Source organism: Myotis yumanensis, unplaced genomic scaffold (assembly GCF_028538775.1).
Source record: "Myotis yumanensis isolate MYYU_CA2020_CCGP unplaced genomic scaffold, mMyoYum1.0.hap1 SCAF_4, whole genome shotgun sequence".
Lineage (NCBI taxonomy): Eukaryota > Metazoa > Chordata > Mammalia > Chiroptera > Vespertilionidae > Myotis > Myotis yumanensis.
The window spans coordinates 82,836,205-82,858,296 of NW_027223755.1; the positions used below are offsets into that span (position 1 = coordinate 82,836,205).

Consider the following 22,092-nt stretch of genomic DNA (forward strand, 5'->3'; position numbering starts at 1 on the left):
TCCCACTGTAAACTGTGGTTTCTTTTAGTCCCCCTGTTTTGGGTATAACTTGTCTTGAGCCAGACAAGCGTGTTTCTCACTGAGCTTACTGGGAGCATTTTTCCAAATGGATCACCACGATCCATTCTCTACCTGCTGGACACTTAAACGGCACCACGTTTTCTCTGTTATAAATAATGACGAGAGGTTTCCTCCCCATAAAATAAACAACTTCATGAAACCATTTTTAGAATTCAAAAAAGTGAAGTATGATGGAATTATCAAATTAGGATGGGAATATTCATTCAATCTCAAAATTCCCCTAATCATGGGAAAACCAGTTCAGACCCTGTGATATTTCAAGGTAAGTAATATCTCTAAGTAAAAAGGACTCACTCAGAAAAAAAAATACAACTTCAAGGGTATAAATGTTTATTTTAAAAGTATAATCTGTATAGTTTATACACTATGGTCCAAATATTACTGTCTTCTTGTTAAATCATTTCGGATTGGAAAAATGATAAAACTCCAATTTTATAATTCCGATTTTACTAATTCAAAATCCCATCTGTTCAGATAAGTGACATTTTATTAAATGCCAGGATAGAATGATATACCTTATTTATAGACATAAAATAAAAGAACTCATATTAAAAGGACACTATGGATCAGCTCACATTTCAGCATCAGAGCTAAAAATATTTTTAGCAGATTACTAAATGAAGCACAATAAAAAAAAGTATATTATTTTAATTAAATGAGCTGAAAATCCACAAACTCCAGAATAAATGGTCAAATTTCTATGAAAAATAAAAAATATCTTAATGATAAAGAATATCCTTAGAATATGTTTGTACCTACTGGGTATAGCATTTAAACAAACATTGAACAATAAAACCAAACAGTTACCCCAATAAATTTAATTTTAATTTAGTTTTACTAAAATATTATGCCACATTGAAAAAACCCCACAAAAGCGCTGGCCACTGTGGCTCAGTGGTGAAGAGTGTTGCCTGTGCACTGAAGGCTCGTGGGTGTGATTTCTAGTCAAGGGCTTGTACCTGGGCTGCAGGTTCCATCCACGGCCCCCTGTGGGGCATGTGTGGGAGGCAACCAATCGATGTGTGTCTTTCTTTTGCTCTTGCCCCGTCCCTTCCTTCTACTCTTTCTAAAAATTAATAAAAAAAATATCCTCGGGTGAGGATTAACAAAACAAATAAAAAAAGAATTTCCTAAAATACTTTTCGGCTCAGTTCAAAAAAATCTGGGCATGCCCATCCAAAAGACAAAATGAAATAAGACAATAAATGGCACCAGTATCAAGTTTTCTTACCACTTAACTTCTGCATCCAGGTGCGTTAAGCAAAACCACGTTTTACAAAAGTAAAAGAGTGGGAGAGTCCTTAAGATGACATTTTAGGACTAGAACTCAGGCAGCTCTCTAAAAAAGCATGCCAGGACGTCCCCTTCTTTATTTTCATACATGTGTGTTCTTTGTAAAATACTGTAAACTAAAATACACACACACACACACACACACACACACACACATGAAATTAAATGCTTGGTGTTTCTAACCTTCCATTGGCAATTCCATTTCTATTACTTCATTGATCGCAGAAGAATGATGGCTTTCTGAAAGGAAAGCAAACAATATGTAAAAAAAACTGGAAATACAAAAAGAAAAATCATTTAAAACAATGCAAATAATTCCAGATCCGCCCAGGGATGTACAGTACATGAAATATTTTGACTCCTTGTACAAGTGACCCTTTCTTTACATTTTTTCATTGTTCCTTTATTTGTCCTTTGGGAAATTTTCAAACAGACATAACAGAGATGGTATAATGAAGCCACGTGCCCATCCCCCATTGCCAAGAATCATCAACTCCTGTGCCCCTGTTCCCTCTGTGTCCACCCCACCCCACCCCAACCCCGCTGGTGGTTCAAAGTAAATCCCAGATATGGGATTCAACGCGCAAATACTGTGTAGGTACCAGTAAGACAACAACTCTCTGCCTTCAGCATCACTCCAATATCATGATGACTCCCCAGGTGAACAATTATTCTTTATCATCATCTCATATCTAGTCATTGTTCAACTTTTCTTAATTGTCTCAGAACCGTGTTTTTCTAAAACAAGCTTTTTATTTTGAAATAATTTAAAACTTACAGAGAATAAAATACAACAAAGATCTGTATACCTTTTACTCAGATAACATGTTAACATTTTACCACTTCCTTTATAATTTGTAATCTTTCCCTTTCCTCCCCCCAATCTATTGATATGGGATATATATATATATTCCCTCGCCCCAACCATTTGAAAGAAAGTTACATACACCATGGCTCTTTATGTCTAAACACTTTAGTGATTATTTCCTAAGAATAGGGATATTCTCTTATATGATCACAGCATAGTTATAAAAATCACAGCATTTAACATTGAGGCAATTCTTTTACTTAATCTATCATTTGTATTCCCATTTTTTAAATTTTTTTTTTTATTGATTTCAGAGAGGAAGAGAGAGGGAGAGACAGAAACATCAATGATGAGAATCAGAATCATTGATTGGCTGCCTCCTGCATGCCCCACACTGGGGATCGAGCCCACAACCCAGGCATGTGTCCTCAGCCGGAATCGAACCTGGGACCCTTTAGTCCGCAGGCTGATGCTGTACCCACTGAGCCAAACCGGCCAGGGCTCGTATTTGCATTTGGTTGGTTGCCCCAAATGTCCTTTGTAGCTCTTCCCTGTTCCGTAAAGGATCCAGGTTGTGATCAGGATGGTTTTTGTTGTCATGTCTCTTTAGTCTCCTGTAATCTGGAACAGTTCCATAGTGTGTGTTTGATATTTATGGCATTGCCATTTTTTAAGACTAGAAATCCCTCTCTCTCATTCCCCCACAATAGATTTTCCTCATTTTGAGCCTGTCTGATGTTTCTTCATGATAGGATTCAAGTTTTGCATTTTGGGCCAGAATACTGCCTAGATGATGGGCTATCCTTCTCAGGGTATCACATCTGGAGGCATATGATGTCTGCTATAGACTGAATATTTGTGTTTCCCCCAAATTCAAATGTCAAAATCTTAACCCCCATGTGATGGTACTCGGAGGTGGGGCCTTTCAGAAGTGATTAGGTCATGGGGGTGGAGCCATCAGGATTGGCATTGGTGCCCTTATAACTCCCTTGGAGGACACCATGGGAGGATACAGTGAGAAGATCATCTACGAACCAGGAGGTGGGTCCTCACCAGACACTGGACCTGCCAGCACCTTGACCTTGGACTTTCCAGCCTCCAGAACTGTGAGAAATAAATGCCTGTTGCTTCTAAGACCCCCAATCTATGGATTCTGTTATAGCAGCCCAGACCAACTAAGAGTTCATTTGTCTCCTTCTGGTGATGTGAATTTTGATCATCTGATCAAGGTGTTATTGGATGTCTCCAATGTAAAATTACTGTTTTTTTCCTCACTCTTGCAACTGGCCAACAGCCTGTGGGGAGAAACTTTAAGATCACCTAAGTATTCCACTCCTAAATTTCTCTCTAGATTTAGCATTCACTGATGATTCCTTTTCTTTAATCTTCACCTGAAGATACTTTTGCCATTGATTTTCAGTGGGAGGGAGGAGGCGGGGAAAGAGGGGCACATCAATTGGTTGCCCCTGCACACACCCCATGGGGCTGGGAATCAAACCTGCAACTGAGGTATGTGCCCTTGACCGGGAATTGAACCCAAGACCCTTCGGTCCGCAGGCTAATGCTCGAACCACTGAGAAAAACCGGCTAGGGTTGATGATTCCTTCTTGATCCAATCTTTTATTATAACGATTACAAATGGACTTTCCAATTCCTGCCATCAGTGATTATTTGGTATTCCACAGGAAGCAGTAATTGTCTTTTCCCAGTTGGTTTGCCTAAATCAGGATCCCAACAAACCCCACACATTGCATTTGGTTGAAATGTCTTTTAAATCTCTTTTACTATAAAACAGGTTTCTCTCCATTTAAAAAAACCTTGCAATTATTTGATGAAGAAATTAGCACATGCCCTAGCGGGTTTGGCTCGGCGGATGGAGTGTCAGCCTGCAGACTGAAGGGTCTCGGGTTCGATTCTGGCCAAGGGCACATGCCCGGGTTGTGGGCTCGATCCCCAGTAGGGGGTGTGCAGGAGGCAGTGATCAATGATTCTCTCTCATCATTGATGTTTCTATCTCTCTCTCCTCCCTTCCTCTCTGAAATCAATAAAAATATATTAGAAAAAAAAGGCAAAAGAAATCAGCACATGTCTTGTCGAGCTTCTACCACTCTGGCGTTTACTGCCTGCGACCTTGGAGTGTTGTTTTCCTATGTTTCTGTATCTCCCACATTTCCTGAAAAGTGGTAGGTAAATCTAAAGACTGCATCAGACGTAGGTTTGATTTTGGAGGGCAAGAATCCTGAAGGAGTGCTTCTTACTAGATCCCACTCGGAGGCACATAATATCTGGTTACCTCTACTTTATGAGGTTAACATTGGACCAGTGAGTGAGACAGAACCTGTCAGCCTGATCTACTCGTGATAAAATCCTATTGACATTTAACAACTGGTTTTAATGGCCACTGGTGATTACAGCCGAGATGCATTGTTACAAGAAGGGTTGCAAAAAGGGGACATCTTATGCTTCTTTTTGTGAGAGAGACACATCGGTTGGTTGCTTCCCGCACGTGGCTAGGGTTCAAGCCTGCAACCGAGGAACGTGCCCTTGGCTAGAATCAAACCCAGGATACTCTATCCACTGAGCCAAACCAGCTAGGGCCCCAAAATTCTTTTAAGCAAAAATAGAGAGGGAGGGGAGAATCCAGCAATACTTTATTTGCAAGGCAAATTACTGAATCCCAATACATTTTGGTTTTTATTATCAGTGACTCTACTAATCAATATTTGTGTGCCAGCAACAACAAAAAAAGCATTTCTTTTATGCTTTTCTTATAATTTTTTCTTCATTGTGAAGTACAGACGTGGGCACAGAACTAACTGATATCAAGTTTGTCTTCCAATGAAGAAACCTGTCACATGATCACTTATCCAGTGTGTGATGACTAACACTGTGGGGCTTTAATGCCCATTCTCAAGACTGAAACCAGAGCAAATGAGGTCAGAATGGAAGACTCCTCACATATTTCAAGTTGGACACTCACAGCCAACAGTGTTGTAGGAGGGCCCACAGCCTGATGACAGTGTTAACCTTTAGTTTATTTGTCAGTTCTGCAATTACCTGAAGAAAGCTTTTTTCCTCTCTCCAGCCTCTTGCCCATGCGTGGTCATACTGGAAGGGAAGGAGCAGGAGGGAGTGGGCGGAGAAGAGGCTATTGGGAAGACAGCGAGGGGCAGTCCACACAGGTGGGTGGCAATTACAATTTTTCATCCCGAATAACTTTGGGAGGAGAAAAAGATTATAAAATAGTATTACCTTGCATATTATATTGATAGTAATTAGGATCCTCTGATTCTTTCTTGACTGACGCAGCTGCTGCTTTCAGAGAAATGCCTTTGAATGCAATGGAAATGACAGAATTACATGGGCTGCCCCTCACCGTCTTCCCAATAGCCCCTTCTCCGCCCACTCCCTGCTGCCACCGCCGCCCTCCTGCTCCTTCCCTTCCAGTATGACCACGCATGGGCAAGAGGCTGGAGAGAGGAAAAAAGCTTTCTTCAGGTAATTGCAGAACTGACAAACTAAAGGTTAACGCTGTCATCAGGCTGTGGGCCCTCCTACAACACTTTTGGCTGTGAGTGTCCAACTCAGACCCAGGAGCCAGGCCTCCCAGGCGATGCAGCCCCACCTGCGCCAGCCCAGACAAGAAGCAATGCCAGGCCAAACCCATCAACACAGCAAGATGACCAGCTGATAGAACGTCAGGGTTCTGCATCGATGAACACAGCACCATTATAATCAGCAAAAGAACTTGTAGCTCATCACTGTGAACAAATGGCTTATCCATATAAAAAATATAAATAACATATATATTATATAGGTCAATATATAAGGAAAGAAGGAAGGTGGGAGAGACAGATGAAGGGAGGAATGGAGGGAGGAAAGATGGGAAGGAGAGAGAGACCTAGTGTGGGGAAATGTCCTGTTTTAAGAAGGCTGAATATATGCGTGCATTTACGTGAAATACGTAAACATTCTTCTGTAATGGGTTCTGATAGGCACATATAATCTTAACCCACTACAATGAAATGGACTTGAAAACCTGGAGAAACCACATTAGTAAAACCAAAAGCTTTTATCAGCGAAAGGTGTGGCAGATTGCCAAAAACAGCCACAATATGCGCCCATCCTGTATGCACACCTGTTTGCAATGTGACTTGCCCACTCCTGTTCTCTTGAAGTGAGGCCACTTCTTCCCCCTTTCAAGCTGGGCCTGGCTACGTGACTTGCGTTGGCCAATGGGACACAGCAGAGTCCTGAAAGCGTGTGCATGGGAGCCTGCTGGTGGTGGAGTTCAGTGGCCCTGTGAACACGCCTGGGCTGGCCTCCTGGAGGCTGGGAGGGGAGTGGGGTCTAGCTCTCCCGCTGAGGCCTCAGACCCAGGAGCCAGGCCTCCCAGGCGACGCAGCCCCACCTGCGCCAGCCCAGACAAGAAGCAATGCCAGGCCAACAGACAGAACTGTGACAAAATGGAATCGCTGAGCCACTAAGTTTTGGTGCCTTTTAATACAGCAGAAGGTAACTACTACTGAATCACACATGCAAGTTTACCACGAATGTTAACAACATCAAAAGCACAAATTGTGGCACAGCTCGGGCTTCACTGTTTAGCATCAATTGACAAGCTCTGAGGGCCTTCTGAAAAGTAATAGCTGTTGGTGTAAGGACAGTGAGACTGGATATTTAAAGTGTGAGTAGCTCAGTTAGCGCATCATTCCCGTAGGCCAAGGTTGCAGGTTCAATCCCTGATCAGGGCACATACAAGAAGCAACCAATGAGTGCATAAATAAGTGGAACAGCGAACCGATGTTTCTCTTTCTCTCTCTCTCCCTCAAATTAATCAATAAAACATTAAAATGTGATTATCAAAAAGGAAAACTTGTTAGGACAACCGAGAAACAGAATGGGCAGGGCTGATGGCCATATTAGTGAAATGGTAGATTAAGTTGAGGAATTTGCTCAGAAATGGGACAAAAGGGTAAGTTGATGGAAAGATCAAAGGAAAGTTGACAAAGGGAGGTCCACTTAAGCATAAAAAAGAAAAAAGGAAAATGCCATTTACGTGCTTATTTGTACAAGATGTGAAAGAATTTTCACCAATGAGTTAAAAGTTGTTGCCACCTCATGGGGGAGGGATTGGAGGTGTGCAGGGAGACTTAGGGGGATGGAATTTTGAAAGGAAAGAGTGAAAGGGTGAAAAGGGATTTTTCTTATTACTCTTATAAGTCTGAGTTTTTAAAAATTTGAACATGCCCCAGCCAATTTGGCTCAGTGGATAGAGCATCAGCCTGTGGACCAAAGGGTCCCAGGTTCGATTCTGGTCAAGGGCATGTACCTTGGTTGTAGGCTCCTCCCCAGCCCTGGCCCTGGTCAGGGCTCCTGCAGGAGGCAACCAATCGATGTGTTTCTCTCACATCAATGTTTCTCTCTGTCTTTCCCTCTCTCTTCCACTCTCCCTAAAAATCAATGAGAAAATATCTTCAGGTGAGGATTAACAACAACAAACAAAGAAAAAATAAATAAAGGTGATTAAATGTTTAAAAAAATTTGAACATATATAGCTTACGTAATATTTTATAATAAAATTTTAATTAAAGTACACATTCCAGGTTGATTAGGCACTAAAGTCCCTACTAACTGAAACAACTGATGAACAAGGGACAGCTGGGCTGTCAGGGAAACATTCCTTTTTCACCCAGGCAATTGAAACCAGATTGGACAGCGCAGAATTCGTTTGACATGCTAATGAGACAGATTTACCGCTGTCTTAAGAAAGAGAGGGGGAGGGAGAGGAGGGAAAGGGAGAGACAGAGAAAGGAATTCAAAATTCAAAATTCAAAATCAGCAAAACATTTGTTCTGTGTATACAAATATCACCAGAAATAGGCCGATGGATGGCCAGCTCCCGAAGCCGGTGGGCAGCTGGAAGCAATTGTATTGCATCATGAAATCCACAGCAGAATTCATTCATCAGGAGCATATTTTTGTTTAAACAGAACCACATCTCCAAAGAAAGGCCTCAACCAGACGCCTGTTTTAAAGCGGGAGGGACACGCTCACACCCAACAGCTGTGAGGGAGGCGAGGGAGGTCTGGGTTTGGATCCGTGAGCGGGCCCCTGGGAGAGCGGACCATTCCCTCTGCCCCCACTTGTCTTCCTAAGTGGGGGCTGCAGGCAGAACATATCTGTGCCTTGAAAAGCACTCAAGGCTAAGATTAAGTGGGTGAGAGTTGAAGGCATGTCATGTGTGAGATTAAGACTCAGCGCAGCTGAATGCTGCTGGGCTCATTTCTCTTCACTGACTTGTTGGTTTTACCTACAATAACTAAGGTGGACAAGCACCGATGTAGGGAGCGGCTCCAGAGTTAAGCCTCAGATTGACCTGTGGTAGAGCCACAAACAAGTCCCAGCTTAGAGGGCAGAGCCCTCTTAGCATAGTTAAGCTTGACCTTATGGCCGTCCCCTAGATCCTTCCTAGGTAGCTAATGGGCTTTGGGAGGTGCAGCAAGTGCTGTCAAAACAAGTGAAACACACAAGAACATTGTACCTATGTTGACCACTACCTTGTTTTTTCTCTGACTATAAAATAAAGCCTCAGCTTGCTGGCTGGATCCTTCTCGGTGGCCTCATCCAGGCACAGGAGATCCACCGAGCCCCAGCTATATTCTCTTCATCTGTCTTTCCTTTAATCCTTCACCGCCAACCCCCGCCCCCCCCCCCCCCCCCCCCCCCCCGCCCCAGGCTCACTGAACCCTTGGCTGTGCTGGCATGGCACACACCATTACTTTTCAGACTCTGTCACTGAAGGTGGAGCTTCTACTAAGCACATATTTACATGTGACTGGGAGGGACACAGACCCTGTAGCTGTGGGGGGGAGACCCGTGGGTGTAACAGGAGACTCGTCCACTCATGTCCGGGCTCCCCTGGTGCCTGGGGGTGGCGGAGGATAAGCCACACCTGGAAGCTTTATGGCGCTGGTGCTCTGCCTCCTGTTCTATCTGTGGCAGGTCTCTATTTTCCCTTTGTCTACATCTTTTCTTCTTAGTATTGACTAGTGCTTTTCTTTTGGATTATCTTAGATTTAATTTTACCTTCACATTCTGAAACTGTTTCATTTCATATTCTAGGTTGCTTTTGTGAGCATTGTTAGATTCTAGTTTTAGTCTTTTCTAACCAGCTGGTGTCATTTTTACCTTTTTGAGGTCTGAATGTTATGAACTTGATTATTTGGGGTTTTCTGACCTTTCCATGAGGGCTCTCATCGATGTTTCTAACCGTCTATCCCTCTCTCTACCTCTCTCTCTAAAAATCAGCAAAAACATGTATTTTTTTAAAAAGTGGAAAGGTCAGCCCAGCTGGTATGGCTCGATGGTTGAGCATCAACCTATGAACCTGGAGACCACAGTTCAATTCCTGGTCGGGGCACATGCATGGGTTGCAGGCTCGATCCCCAGTGTGGGGCATGCAGAAGGCAGTCTATCAATGATTCTCTCTCATCATTGATGTTTCTATCTCTCTCTCCCTCTCTCTTCCTCTCTGCAATAAAGAGAGAGAGAGAGAGAGAGAGAGAGAGAGAAACTAAGGAGAAAATAAATAAATAGGACTACATCAAAATAAAAAACTTCTGCACAATAAAAGAAACCATCAACAAAACAACAAGAGAGCCCAGTGCATGGGAGAACATATTTGCCAATGTTATATCTCCGGTAAGGGTTTAATCTCCAGAATTTACAGGAAACACATACAACTTAACAAAAAGAAGATAAACAATTCAATCAAAAAATGGGCAAAGGACCTAAATAGACACTTTTCTAAAGGAAATACAGAAGGCCAAGAGAAATATGAAAACATGCTCAAAGTCACTAATCATCTGAGAGATGCAAATCAAAACAACAGTGAGGTATCACCTCACACCTGTCAGAATGGCCATCATCAACAAATCAACAAACCACAAGTGCTGGCGAGGATGTGGAGAAAAAGGAACCCTCGTGCACTGCTGGTGGGAATGCAGACTGGTGCAGCCACTGTGGAAAACAGTATGGAGTTTCCTCAAAAAACTAAAAATGGAACTCCCATTTGCCCCAGTGATCCCACTTCTAGGAATATATCCCAAGAAATCAGAAACACCAGTCAGAAAGGATATATGCACCCCTATGTTCATAGCAGCACAATTCACCATAGCTAAGATTTGGAAACAGCCTAAGTGCCCATCAACAGATGAGTGGATTAAAAAATGATGGTACATCTACATAATGAAATATTATGCTGTTGTAAAAAAGAAGGAACTCTTACCATTTGCAACAGCATGGTTGGACCTGGAGAGCATTATGCTAAGCAAAATAAGCCAGTTGGAGAAAGATAGATATCACATGATCTCACTTCACTCATTTGTGGAATATGATTTGAACTGATGAACAAAAATAGAGCCAGAAGCATCAAACAGACCATCAAACCTCAGAGGGAAGGCAGGGGAGGGTGTGTGTGGGAGGGTAAGATATCAATCGAAGGACTTGTATGCTTGTATATAAGCATAACCAATGGACACAGACAGTATGAGGGCATGTGCTGGGGAGTGGGAGCGCCTGGGGAGAGGTTAGTGGGGGAAAAAGGAGACATGTAATACTTTAAACTATAAAGAATTTAAATTTAAAAAATAATGTCACCGTAACTGGTTTGGCTCAGTGGATAGAGCATCAGCCTGCGGACTGAAGGGTTCCGGGTTCGATTCTGGTCAAGGGCAAATGCTGGGGTTGCGGGCTCGATCCCCAGTGGGGGGCTTGCAGGAGGCAGCCAATCAATGATTCTCTCTCATCATTGATGTTTCTCTCTCTTTCTCCCTCTCCCTTCCTCTCTGAAATCAATAAAAAGTATATTTAAAAAAAAATAATGTCTTCACCAGCCATGAATAAAACCAAAAATCTACATTAAAAAACAACAACCATTGATGAGATCCCTACTGGGGATCGAGCCCATAACCTGGGCATGTGTCCTGACTAGGAATCAAACTTGTGACCTCTTGGTTCATGGATTGATGCTCAACCACTGAGCCACACTGACCGGGCTGACCTTTCCACTTTTAATACTTTCAATATTTTCCCATCTCTTAACTAAACATTTGAGTTTTTAAGAAATTCTATTTTTTTGCCCTGACCAGTTTGGCTCAGTGGCTAGAGCGTCGGCCTGTTGCGGGTTCAATCCCCAGTAGGGGAGTGCAGGAGGTTCGATTCGGTCAAGGGCATGTACCTTGGTTGCGGGCACATCCCTAGTAGGGCGTGTGCAGGAGGCAGCTGGTCGATGTTTCTCTCTCATGGATGTTTCTAACTCTCTATCCCTCTCCCTTCCTCTCTGTAAAAAATCAATAAGATATATTTTTAAAAAAAGAAATTCTATTTTTAACCTTTTAACATTTCCCCTCTAGTCATTTACTGCATTAGAAGGCTCTTTTCTAGATATTTGAATAAAATATGATTATTCTGCAAATAAGGTCCCATTTGAGATTAATTAGTGTCCTAAACCCCATATTTTGGTTGATTCTTTCAGATTTTCTGCATAGACAATCATGCCATCTACGACCAAACAGTTTTATTTCTTCCTTCCCAATCAGTATACCTTTTATTTCCCTTTCTTGCCTTACTGCAGGAGCTAGGACTCCGGTATGAAGGTGAAAAGGAGTGATGAAAGGAATAGCCCTGCCTTGTTCCTGCGCTTAGGGGGAAAGATTCTAGTTTCTCACCATTGAGTAGAATGTTAGTTGTATTTTTTTTTTTTGAGATTTAAAAAAATCAAATCAAGTCAGTTTCCCTCTATTCTTAGTTTACTCAGAGTCCCATATGTTTTTTTTTTTTTTTAAGTAAAACAAAAGAAAGGAGTCAAATGATAACCTGCTAAACACTGGATTCTAAAAGCATCGGTATACATACCGGCATCTTCCATGGGTTCCGTTTTCACATGGATGGGGCCACCACTGAAAGGAGAAGGGGACCCTGGTCAGGACGGGCGGTGAGGACTGCCCACAGGTGTCTGGACCCCTGAGCTACAACCCCCACATCTCCGTGCTGCCGAAGCCCCTCACCACGCCAAACTGAGAGCAACACTGCCACAAGTTTAACATTAACATTCTTAATGGTTTGTTACAAAACCACATGTGTTAACTGACTGTAGCGATAGAATCCCAAACATCTTACAGAATAAAGAATATACAGCTGACTCTTGAACACTTGGGGGTTAGGCGCACTGACCTGCCACACAGTCGAAATCTGAATATAATATATGTCGTCCCTCCACATACGCGTATTCCCAGCTGCAGGTTAAAAACACAGGTGCCCCTTAACAGCACGGTCTGAACTGTGCTGGTCCACTCTCGGCATAAAAAGAGCCATGTGGTTCAAACCCATGTTGTTCAAGGGTCAGCTGTATAACAAAATAAGGAAGGCTTTCCAGTCTAAAAAGGATCACTTTGGGGCTAGATGTGGGTTGTATTTTTTATTGATCCCTTACCTTTCACTTGACAATGTCATTGCTCTCTTAGCATCTGTTACCACCCCAGGCCCACCTGTGCAGGAGTGAAAAGACACACATTAGCCCCTTTCCGAATCTTGAAATATGACAACATTCAAAGACATATAAAATGAGCCCTGCTGGTGTGGCTCAGTGGTTGAGCATCGACCTATAAACCAGGAGGTCATGGTTGGATCGGTCAGTGCACATACCCAGTTGCGGGTTCAATCCCCAGTAGGGGAGTGCAGGAGGGAGCAAATCAATGATTCCCTCTCATCATTGATGTTTCCATCTCTCTCTCCCTCTTCCTTCCTCTGAAATCAATAAAAAAATATTTTTTTAAAAGGCATATATAAAATGAAAGCCAATAGAGAGAACAGAACTCTCATCTCCAAGTCAGTGGAGGGAAGAGACCATCTCAAACCTGACCCCATGATCTGGGGCCATTCGTGTGGGCAGAATGGGGGCCGAGGAGCAGACCGGAGCTGGAGCACAGGTGTGGATCCCATGTTGCTGCTCACCAGCTGGGTGACCTCCAGCAACTTACTAAACCGCCCTGTGCCTCAGTTTCCTCATCTGAAAATGGTGGTTGGGTGAGAATACATGCAAAGTGCTTAGAATAGTGCCTGGCACACTGTAAGCACTAAATAGTCTCTAATGAAAATGCAAGTCCTCTGGCACAACAATCTCCTGTCACCTGCCACCTTCACCTTCAAATCCTTCCTTTGAGGAGTCCAGGAGCTCGCACTGTTCCAGGAGCAGACTTTGCTCTGTAAGTAATCTATGCTCAGAAGAACCACCTCACGGTGTGCCTTCTGAACTGTGTGTATCCCACCCTACGCCCCCCTGGGCCATCCCTACCTATGCAGTCCCAGTATGACATCCTCTTTAGATCTGATCTTTCATAAACAGCTATGGTTTCCAATTACATTCAGAATAATAATCTGAGAAAATAAGAAGTAAGCATAAGTTGATCTCTAAACACTTCTGCTAAATTATTATCATATTTTTGGTCCCCTCGGAATCCTAAGTTCAGGAGATTATAAGGGGTCCTTGGTTCCCAAATGCGGCCTCAGACACCCTTCCCCATTGCTTTCTGTGTGGTCACATGGCATGGGCTTCCTGGAGGAACAGCCTGTTGACCCCCTGCTTGACCCCCACGTCTCCATGAAGCCCTTCCAATCACACAATTCTCACCCCTTTGCAGGGCTCTCAGGATTTCCTCCCGCCATTCTGAGAGCACAGGCCACACCCAGTTCCCTGCTGGACAGTCTCATTCCTCCTCCTAGACTGTGAGTTTCAGGAGCATGGGAACAATCACGCCTCCTAGACCCACTCCTGAACCCAACCATGCCTGGCCCGTGGCTGTGGTCAAAGACCAGGAGGGGACCCCACGCTCCTCACACTGCTGTGCACCAGGACAAGGGGAGTCTACCGCTATCTGAGGTCTGGGTGCAGAAACTCCCCAGCAGGTGAGCTGCGAGGAGGGTGGTGTCTCCACTTTCTAGGCGGGGTGTGTCTCTCCCTGAGCTGTACACCCTGCACACACCATGACCACCCACCCTGCCATGTCAGAGGCCGCCTCCTCAGTGAGAATGAACAAGCTTTAGAATGTGCCGAACTTGCATTTTAATTAGAAAAGCAGAACTGGTTTAGCAGCCAAGGGCAGTCACTAAGTATGAGAAGCTGTCACTTACCTTGCTGATCTGCTGGACCTAGGAAAGGTCTGCAAGAAAACCAACACTATTACCCAACGTGAACACACAAGAAAGTCAGATTAAACAGCCGAACAACAACTTCTAATGGAACAGAACATGATGAACTGACTGAAATGAAGCTCTCAGCTTATCTTCAAATATACTAACTGCTGTGAGGGGACAGAGCCTGTCACCTGTTTATGATGAATGAAATCCCGGCTTTGTTCTCCAAAATCCACTTCAGAGTTTCAAGATCATAGTTCTCCGGGTGCTGAAAGGCTACTCCTTCTGGAAGCCCCTCAACTCCCACAGCCGACTGATCTCGCAGCATCTTCTCATACGGAACAGGCACCATTGCTGTTGTTCCTAAGGCTTTTCCTAGGAGAAGAGGCAAAATGATTTTAAATGGCAGGTGCGTACCACCCCTACTGGCCAATTTCATTTAGTGTAATAAGCACAGGTGGTGACATCATTTGAAGATACATTAGAAGCATACGGTACCCTATTTCTTTATATCGGAAATTAGAAAAACTACCAACCAAAGGGCCAAAATAAAATATTTATAATATTTGAACCTTCATAAAAGAAAGAGAAAAGAATAGGTCTTTATCTCCATTCGCTTGGAAGATGTGCAATTTGGGGTACTCGGTCTGGCACACCCAGGGCTGAGAGAGCACACGTGGTTACGCAGGCTGCTGGATAGAGCCTCCACTCAGAGTGTAACTGTCCCTGTGTCACACCGAACAAGTCAGGCCAACTTGCCTGTGCAAAAGTTATGAGGTCAACATGGCCTCATGTCACCATTGGGGCTGTGTATCATTCTATACTGGCCCGCCAGCCCAGAGGTGCTGGAGCCCTATTTCTCATAGACAAGTGTAGCCTGAGATCACAGGATCCCTTGTGCTGGAGGTCCCCAAAGTCAAGTGCTCACGGGGACCTGCAGGTCAATAAATGTGTGCAGCTGTCTAGGAATGATAAACAAGGCCCTAAGATGCTAAGGTGCTTATATCGCAAATAAGTATATAAAACCTGTATAGTACTTGGTTAGCTAGCTTTTTTGTTTGTTTGTTTGTTAATCCTCACCCGAGGATATTTTTCCCATTGATTTTTAGAGAGAGTGGAAGAAAGGAAGAGAGGGGGGAAAAACATCGATATGAGAGAGACACATTGATGGTTGCCTCCCATATGAGCCTTGGCTGGGACTGGAGCTTGAACCTGCAACCCAAGTATGTGCCCTTGACCAGGAATCGAACCTGAGACCCTTTGGTGCAGGGGCCGACACTCTATCCACTGAGCCATGCTGGCCAGAGCTTGTTATCTAGCTTTTTAAAACATTGTGTAGGTATTTAAAAAAAAATCCTTGTCTTAATGCCTGTGGAAAGATGTGGAAAGATGTGGGTAGGTTAGGGTTAGGGTTAGGGAGAGGCTGGTGACCAAGCAACAATAAAAACCTTTAATAACTGGGTTGGCCAAGGAGTGGGGGGCAGCTCGGGCCCGCCCCCCAAATAGGAGCCAACACTGAAGTCTGATCAATCCAGAGGTTTCGATGGACCAGAAGAAACCAAGTTGTCTTCTGTAAGAAAACCTGAGCTGGTGCTTAATTAAGGACAGCTCTTCGTTTGATGAGAATGTGGATGTTCAGATGTTAGAAACCATCTAAATAATCACACCAATAAGATGACCTAACACTCCACAGTGAACTACTCGGAGAATTAATGCTTCACATGAATGCACTTTACCATAACACAAGCAGAAGTAGTCCTCCACTGCTTTCCTGAGTATTTCCGTTTCTCCCGAGTTGAGCTGCAGCCCTCTCACAGGGCTCGGGGGTTTGGTCTCAGGCAGGCCTTCCGCAGCGCCTGTGAACGAGTCATCGGCACGGTCAGTACCCAGGCATTTGTACCGTGCACGTCCTTGATCTCTGTGCTTCTGGCATAAGGAGAGGGAAAAGAGTAATAGCCATAAAACAAGATCTTTGTTTATTTAAATAAAAACAAAGAATAAGCTACTTAGGATGATCAGGATAACATAACATGATGAGCATTTTTGAAATGAATCTATTGCTAAAGAATTATAAGTGATTCATCGCACAAGGAAATAGTAGTAGATCAGAGGAAATTACTTTCAAGCAGACCTGGTGTTTGTTATAGTTATATTTGCTATCAGTCATTATGTAGGACGACCCTCACCACTGCACACGTTCAGGACCAGCTAGGTCCCTATCCTCCTTGCAACCGGCCCCCTACAGCTGCTATTCCAAAAGTTTTGAAACTGGTGGTTTTAGTCAGGGCTAGTCAGGAGAGAGAAACCGCATGTTAATTTGAACGGGGAAGTGTAGTAAGATTCATTAACTAGCAACAAGGGGTTGACTACTAAGGGGTAATGAGAACTCAACACACAGCAGCTTGGCGTGGGAGCAGCTCTACCGCTGCTGAGGAAGGAGCCAATCGGGAAGAGGGTCCCCCAGGGACCCTGTGGATCAGGAAGAGAGATGCAGAGCTCTGGGGTGGATGCAGCCATGGCCTGTCCGAGAGTGGGAAGTGGCCTGGGGTGCAGCAAGCTGGAGCCAGCCAGCAGGGACCCACCCTCTGGAGGTGCTGAAACCATGGGCCAGTTGCCCCCAGGGGCCTGCAAGGCTTGCTGGGTGTTGCAAAGAAGCTGTCCTCCGGGATGCTGGTGGAACTCTGAAACCACCTGTGGGGGATGCCACTCTCTGGGGCACTGAAGGGCCTCCCTGGGAAACTGCCTGGGGCGGGGCATGGGGGGGGGCATGAATCAGTGGCGAGGTGTGCCGCTGATTCACTGGGAAGCTTCCTTCTGGAACTTTCTAAGACTTCTGTGAGACTTGCTGGGAAGCCAGCAGGGGTGCCGATGGAGCTGACTGGACGTTGAGTGCGGTAGGGGAGTTACTGGGAATCCCAACTGCTGTTGGTCGCCAGGGGCCGCAGGCCCAGCAGGCGGGAATCCTGCGGTATCAGGAAGAAATGCTCCCTCCCCAGGGCACCTCCCCGATCTCTTCTCCCCGTCCAGCTGCCCAAGGGCGATGCTTACAGGGCCCAGCTCCAGTTCCAGGCAGGGCAGAGAAGGACAGACTCGGAGAGCAATAACCTGACAGCTGTCACACAGCAATGTCTTGAGCTAGAGAGGCCCATACGATGGAGTCATGTCCTAAGGTCGAATGTAAAGCGAGAACTGTGGCCGGGCAAAATTATACCTGAACACCCTCCGTCACCCATTAGGTTCAGAGTATAGAGTTTTGTGTATACAATTCTGCAAAGCAATTCTTATGCACATTTACATGTTAGAACCAGCCAACGGGGCCCAAAGCAGGAAGCAGCTGAAAACCTGTGTGTTTGGTCATTGAAACAGTTCTGGCTCACAGGTGAAGAGGGGAACAGAGTGGCAGAGACGCGAGAATACTTCCTGCAGAGTTCACTCCGGGGGCCAGGAGACAATGGGCCAGGTCCCGCACACTCCCTGCCTGGCTCTGCATGACCTGTGAGCTAACAACGGTTTTATATTTTGAAATGGTTAAGAGAGTTTGAAAGCAGAAAATCATTCATGACACATACAAATCATATGAAATTTGAAGTTCAAATTTCAGGGTCTGTAACTAAGGCTTTCCTGGCCACGCTCATTCATCTGACTATTACCCAGTTTTGCTTTCCCACCACAATAGCAAGCAGAGTGGCTGCAACAGACTGTAATACCCCACAGAGACTAACCTGTGTCCTCTCTGCCCCATTAAAGAAAAGATTTGCCAATTCCTGGTTTACTCTGTATTGTTTCCTATTAAGCACCTACAGCGCAAATATAGGTTGAGTCTAAATTTCTGTTGTTTTGAGTATTCAATTAGTGAATGAACACTTATACCATAGGGAGTTGGTTTCTAATTTCAGAGGGGAGGTAAATGTGTTCTTGCTTTTTTGCTATTCCACGGTAATTTTTCCTTACTTCCATGACAACTTCTAAAGAAATAAACATCACCTATTCAAGAATCACACCCAATATTCCAGTTCCAGTAATGGCAGAGAAATGTGTACTTGCTAATAACAGTGATAGGCTCTGGAGAAAATACTAAAACCAAGTATCTGAAGGCACTGAAGCACAACCAAAACCAGGCAGAGACTTTGAAGAAAGGGAAGCTTACACAGATGGAGAGTCTCGCTGAGCTGGCTATTCAAATCTATGTCACATGTCAGGACTGCCACCGTGGCCAGACACTGATGGGGAAATCCTGGAACGGAGTGAGTCACAGAGGTGGGGGACCCAATGTCTTAGTAGAAATTTCCCTCTAATTCTTGATTGGCCCAACTGTGTCAGCATAGGGTGAGACTTTAAGGAAAAAGCAACAAGCTAAAGGGCTGAGCAGAGATTTAAACAGCTGTGTGGTACTAGAAAGACAGAGTTTAGAATTCAAGTTCTGCTAAGTTAGAGAAGCTTGATAAACACCTTGTGAAACTAATGGGTACACCCCAGGAGTAAGGGCCACACTCCAAGACTAAGAGTGATGCCGTAGGGCAGTGATGACGAACCTTTTGAGCTCGGCGTGTCAGCATTTTGAAAAACCCTAACTTAACTCTGGAGCTGTGTCACATATAGAAATTTTTTGATCTTTGCAACCATAGTAAAACAAAGATTTATATTTTTGATATTTATTTTATATATTTAAATGCCATTTACCAAAGAAAAATCAACCAAAAAAATGAGTTCACGTGTCACCTCTGACACGCGTGTCATAGGTTTGCCATCACTGCCGTAGGACAAGGAGCTAAATCTACACTGGCTCCCCACACGGTCAAGGTGACCTGCCAGTAATTTAACTGCCTTCCAAAAAAAGAGAGCAAGACTAGCAGACTTTTATAACATACCATACACAATACCCAGTATAAAATAAGAAATTAGTAGAAATATGAACAAGCAGGAAAATATGATCCATGATGAAGAGAAAGAAAAAAATAGAAGCAGGACCTCTAATGACCCAGATGTTGAAATGATCAGATAAGGACTTAAAATAACTGCTATAAATACATTTAAGAATTTGCAGGGGAGCTGAAAAAATGGGTGAGTATATGGGGAATCCCTAAAGAGAAATGAAAATGCTAACTAAAAAGAAAGAGAGAGAGGAGGAAATAGAATTCTAGAAGTAAAAAATGATCGGAGATGAACTTTTCACAGGATGGACTTAACAACAACACACCGTTGAAGAAAGAATCAATGTCCTCAAAAAAGGTAATAGAAACAATTCAATCTAAAGCTTGAATGGAAAAAAGAAAAAAAAAGGGAACAGAGCCTTACTGACCTGCGGGACATCAAATTTTCTTCTACGTGTGTGAATGAGGAAGACACGGATCAGAATAAATATTTGAAGAGATAATGGCCAAAATGTCCACAATTGATGGTAACCACAAATAGACACATCATGGTCAAATTGCCGAAAACCAAAGATTAAACAACCTAAGGGAAACAACACATTACCTTCAGAAGAACAAAAGTTAGAATTCTAACCTGACTTTGTATCTAAAACAACGGAAGCCTGAAGGCAATAAATAAAACTTTTAAAGGGCTGAAAGAAAAAACTGTCAAGTTAGAATTCCATACCAAGTAAATACATTCTTCAAAAACAAAAGCAGGAGAGTGATGTTGGCAATATGGCAGACAAAGAAGCAACAGCAAATTAACAAAATATAGAACAGAACATCTCTGTGAGAACTCCACTGAACAGCTGAGAAGCCACAGCACCTAAGCCAGTGGTTCTCAACCTTCCTAATGCCGCAACCCTTTATTTTATTTTATTTTTTTAAAAATATATTTTATTGATTTTTTACAGAGAGGAAGGGAGAGAGATAGAGAGAAACATCGATGAGAGAGAAACATCAATCAGCTGCCTCCTGCACATCCCCCACTGGGGATGTGCCCGCAACCCAGGTACATGCCCTTGACCGGAATCGAACCTGGGACCTTTCAGTCCGCAGGCCGACGCTCTATCCATTGAGCCAAACCAGCTTCGGCTGCCACAACCCTTTAATACAGTTCCTCATGTTGTGGTGACCCCCAACCACAAAATTATTTTCATTGCTACTTCATAACTGTAATTTTGCTACTGTTATGAATCGTAATATAAATATCTGATATGCAGGATGTATTTTCATTGTTACAAATTGAACATAATTAAAGCATAGTGATTAATCACAAAAACAATATGTAATTACTAGAGGCCCGGTGCACAAAAATTTGTGCACTGGCGGGGGGGGGGGGGAGGGGGTGTGTCCCTCAGCCCCATTTGTGCCCTCTCACAGTCTGGGACCCCTCAGGAGATAACGACCTGCTGGCTTAGGCCCGCTCCCGGGTGGCAGAGGGCAGGCCCAATCCCTAGGCGCAGCCCCTGGTCAGGCTCAGAGCAGGGCCGATTGGGGAGTTGCGGCGCCGCCCACCTGTCATGCACAGAGCAGGGCAGATCAGGGGGTTGGGGCGCTGCCCCCTGTCACCCACAGAGCAGGGCCGATCAGGGGGTTGGGGCACTCCCCCCTGTCACAGTCAGGGCAGGGCTGATGGGGAGGTTGCAGCTCCACCCGGTCACACACAGAGCAGGGCCCATGGGGGTGTTGGGGCGCCGCACCCTATCACACACAGAGCAGGGCCAATCAGAGGGTTGGGGAGTTCCCCCCTATCAGGCACAGAGCAGGGACGATCAGGGGGTTGTGGTCCCGCCCCCTGTCACACACAGAGCCGCAGGGCAATCAGGGGGTTTGGGCGCTGCCCCCTGTCACTCTGCTCCAGGGGCCAGGAGGTCTCTCGGCTCCGCTGATCCCGGTGCTGGGAGGCCTCGCTGCTCTGCTGATCCCGGTGCCAGGAGGCCTCGCGGCTCTGCTTATCCCAGTGCTAGGAGGCCTCGCGGCTCCGCTGATCTCAGTGCCAGGAGGCCTCGCAGCTCCGCTGATCCCGGGGCGTGAGGCCTCGTGGCTCCGCTGATCCCAGTGCTGGGAGGCATATTACCCTTTTACTATATAGGATAGAGGCCTGGTGCATGGGTGGGGGCCGGCTGGTTTGCCCTGAAGGGTGTCCTGGATCAGGGTGGGGGTTCCGCTTGGGTGTCTGGTCAGCCTGGATGAGGGGATGATGGCTGTTTGCAGCTGGTCACACCCCCCTTCAGGGTGGGAATCTCCACTGGGGTGCCTGGCCAGCCTGGATGAGGGGATGATGGCTGTTTGCAGCTGGTCGCACCCCCTTCAGGGTGGGGGTCCCCACTGGGGTGCCTGGCCAGTCTGGGTGAGGGGCTGAGGGCCGTTTTCAGGCTGGCGGATGACTGAAGCTCCCAACCTCTCCTTTTTTTTTTAATTCTGGGATTTATTTACTTTCTATAGCTGTCACTGGAGCTGAGAGCTGGCTTTAGCTCTGAGGCTCAGCTCCAGCTCTGAGACCTCGGCTGCTGAAAGCAGGTATCTGGTTTGTTTGGGTTCTATAATTGTAACACTGTTGCGGTCCTGCTCGCTCCAGCTCTGACGGCTGAAAGCAGGTTTCTGGGGTTTGTTTAGGTTCTATAATTGCAAGATGGTTGCTTAGAGTGCAAGCTCAGAGGCCGGCAGCGGCAGGCGGGGAACCTTGGCTTCCTCTATCACTGGAGCAAGCAAGCCTCCTGTTCGCTTCAGCTGCCTGGCTGCCGGCTACCATCTTGGTTGGCAGTTAATTTGCATATCTCGCTGATTAGCCAATGGGAA

At 45.0% G+C, this 22,092-nt stretch overlaps 1 protein-coding gene across 4 annotated transcripts in view; it reads right to left on the reverse strand.

Moving 5' to 3' along the window:
* Positions 1-22,092, reverse strand: part of LOC139008982 (general transcription factor II-I repeat domain-containing protein 2B) — a 47,842-nt gene that overhangs the window by 11,076 nt on the left and 14,674 nt on the right. For 3 of the 4 annotated variants that reach the window (XM_070412828.1, XM_070412824.1, XM_070412826.1), the window contains exons 4-10: positions 16,114-16,233; positions 14,569-14,752; positions 14,375-14,403; positions 12,678-12,732; positions 12,101-12,144; positions 5,435-5,512; positions 1,558-1,614 (exon numbers count right to left, since the gene is read on the reverse strand). In XM_070412828.1, coding sequence (XP_070268929.1) covers positions 1,558-1,614; positions 5,435-5,512; positions 12,101-12,144; positions 12,678-12,732; positions 14,375-14,403; positions 14,569-14,752; positions 16,114-16,233 — 567 coding nt within the window. The remainder of the gene's footprint in view (positions 1-1,557; positions 1,615-5,434; positions 5,513-12,100; positions 12,145-12,677; positions 12,733-14,374; positions 14,404-14,568; positions 14,753-16,113; positions 16,234-22,092) is intronic. The other variant, XM_070412827.1, reaches the window with a different exon arrangement.